General features: G+C 34.8%; 1 protein-coding gene across 3 annotated transcripts in view; it reads left to right on the forward strand.

Moving 5' to 3' along the window:
- Positions 1-2189, forward strand: part of LOC105115967 (probable thiol methyltransferase 2) — a 17156-nt gene that overhangs the window by 2013 nt on the left and 12954 nt on the right. Inside the window, exons 7-8 of one of the 3 annotated variants that reach the window (XM_011013082.1) lie at positions 44-122; positions 616-672. The exons of 1 other annotated variant lie outside the window; for it this stretch is intronic. In XM_011013082.1, coding sequence (XP_011011384.1) covers positions 44-122; positions 616-669 — 133 coding nt within the window. In that variant the 3' untranslated portion in view covers positions 670-672. Of the gene's footprint in view, positions 1-43; positions 123-615; positions 960-2189 lie in introns of those variants that run through there. One more of the 3 variants, XM_011013081.1, reaches the window with a different exon arrangement.

The following is a 2189-nucleotide window of genomic DNA, read 5'->3' on the forward strand; positions in this document are numbered from 1 at the left end:
TTCTCTTCTTAGAAGATTGAATTTATCATGTCTTTTCCCCTAGCTATGAAGAGGCGTTGCATCCCATGGGCTTCAAGGCAGTAACCATTGTTGATAACGAACTTGCTATCGAAGCTCGCAAGGTACACTAGCAATGTTTTATCGTTTCGTGGTTTTCTGCTTGCAAAAGGGTCGTGCTTTTCATGCAATTCAGCTTAATTCTCAGAATATTGTATTGTAAACTGATTTTAAAGTTGTCCATTACTGCACCATTGCCATTCATTCTGGATATCATTTGTGAAGGGTCTTCTGGATTCAGTCTAGTAGAGTAACCACCACTCACCATTGTTCCATGCTTTATTGTGAACTACCGATTGTTTTTATCAAAATTATATGTTTAGGAGTTTGGTGGTAGTCCCTTCATGATTATGGGTATGCAAGATGGGATGGACTGATGGAGGATCCATGTGTGATTATGTGCTTGTGCAATGTGCATGGCTTATAATGTTCTTCTTCTTTTCTCCTTACAGGTGTTTATTTATAGCACAATTTTTCTTTGTTGAAATGAATTCTTAGATTATTGCAAAGATCTTGAAGAGACTTGAGAAATTTGTTTTTGCTTGAGCATTACTACAGGGAAGAGAGAAATTTGGGAGATGGAGGAGGGATACAACCCAATCCTTAATTTGACGAGTGTACAAACACTCTTGATGCACGATCCTCATTTCTTCGGGAGGAGGGCACATTGAGCATCAACATGAATGATGGTTTCTGAAGGAGTTGAATCGCCATCTTCTTGCTGTACATGATCCGTTCACATCATTGACTTGAATCTTCTGGGATTCTATTCTCATGTGAATGTCTGTTCTATCACTTACAAGTGAGAATAATATCAACCTTGAAGAATAATATGATGAATGTCTGTTCTTTACATTGATTTAAGCGGTTCAATACCAAACCAAGATTGTTTTTGACATTAATCATAAGGAAACATTAATGTCATATTATTCATTTTTTTATAATATATAAAAATGATTTTACTATTTTTAATTTTTTGTAATCTCATTTAAAAACTCTCTCTCATTGTTTTTTTAATCAACATTGTTAATTCTTGAAAAACCAGACCGTAAATTTTTTATGGGTCAAGTGGGGATTTAGTTGGTATTATAAAAATATCACAAGACATTGTTTTAAAATCTAAACGGTTCAACAAATCGACCCTAGACTTGACCAATCAACTTATGGTCTGAATTAGTTCTGATTGAAGAAAAAAATAAAAAAAAGTAAAAACCCAAGTGATTCAGTTAAAAACCGAGATTGATCGTGTTACAAGATAAAAATCAAACAGCCAAATCGTTGATCTTTTTCTATATTTTGAAAAGAAAAAAAATTGATCAAAACAATTGTGTTTTAATCCTTTAAAAAAAAAAAATTAATCAACCCGGTTGATGTTCTCAACCTGCCAGTGCCTTGCAGTGGTCGGGTTTTAAAACCACATTTAAGGTTGCAATTAAGCACCAATTAGTCTAATCTAAATATATCAATAGAGCAAGTGAGGTTCTGGCCTAGCGGTGGAAGGGGCTTGTCCTCTTCCTCCGCACTTGGGTTCGAACCTCACCATGCACGCCTGTCACCCCCGCGGTACCTTACTTGCTCACTGGGCTTGCAGGATGTTCAGTGGGCCGTGGGGATTAGTCGTGGTGCGCGTAAGCTGGCCCGGACACTCCACGTAAAAAAAAAAAATATATATATATCAATAGATACAGTCCCAGAAAAGCAACGTAACTTGGGGAGCTGGAATGGCACCATAATACGCCCAAGTCTTCGCTGCTTTTCTATATGGTGTCATTGATAGGGGTAGTGTAGTAATTCAATAAAACTTGATAAATATAAATAGAAAATAAAAAAAAATAAAAAATAAGTGATCTGAAATTTAAGAGAGAATCAACAGGAGAGAGAAGGGAGAAAGAAGAAGAAGAGAAAAGAAAGAAATTAGAAGAAAAATAGAAAAGAGTTGAAGGAAATAAGTTTAAAGGTAAGATTATATATAAATATGTGTTGATTAAGTTTTAATTTTGGTTTTGATAAATGTTAGGGTTTTGAAAATTTGTGTTTTGGGTTTGATTGATGAATTAATTGAATTTTATGGGTTGATTGTTATGGGTAATGGATTATTTGGTGGATTTTGAGAGATTGAATTGAAAGATGAT

This window comes from Populus euphratica, unplaced genomic scaffold (assembly GCF_000495115.2).
Source record: "Populus euphratica unplaced genomic scaffold, PopEup_1.0 scaffold819.1, whole genome shotgun sequence".
Classification (NCBI taxonomy): Eukaryota; Viridiplantae; Streptophyta; class Magnoliopsida; order Malpighiales; family Salicaceae; genus Populus; species Populus euphratica.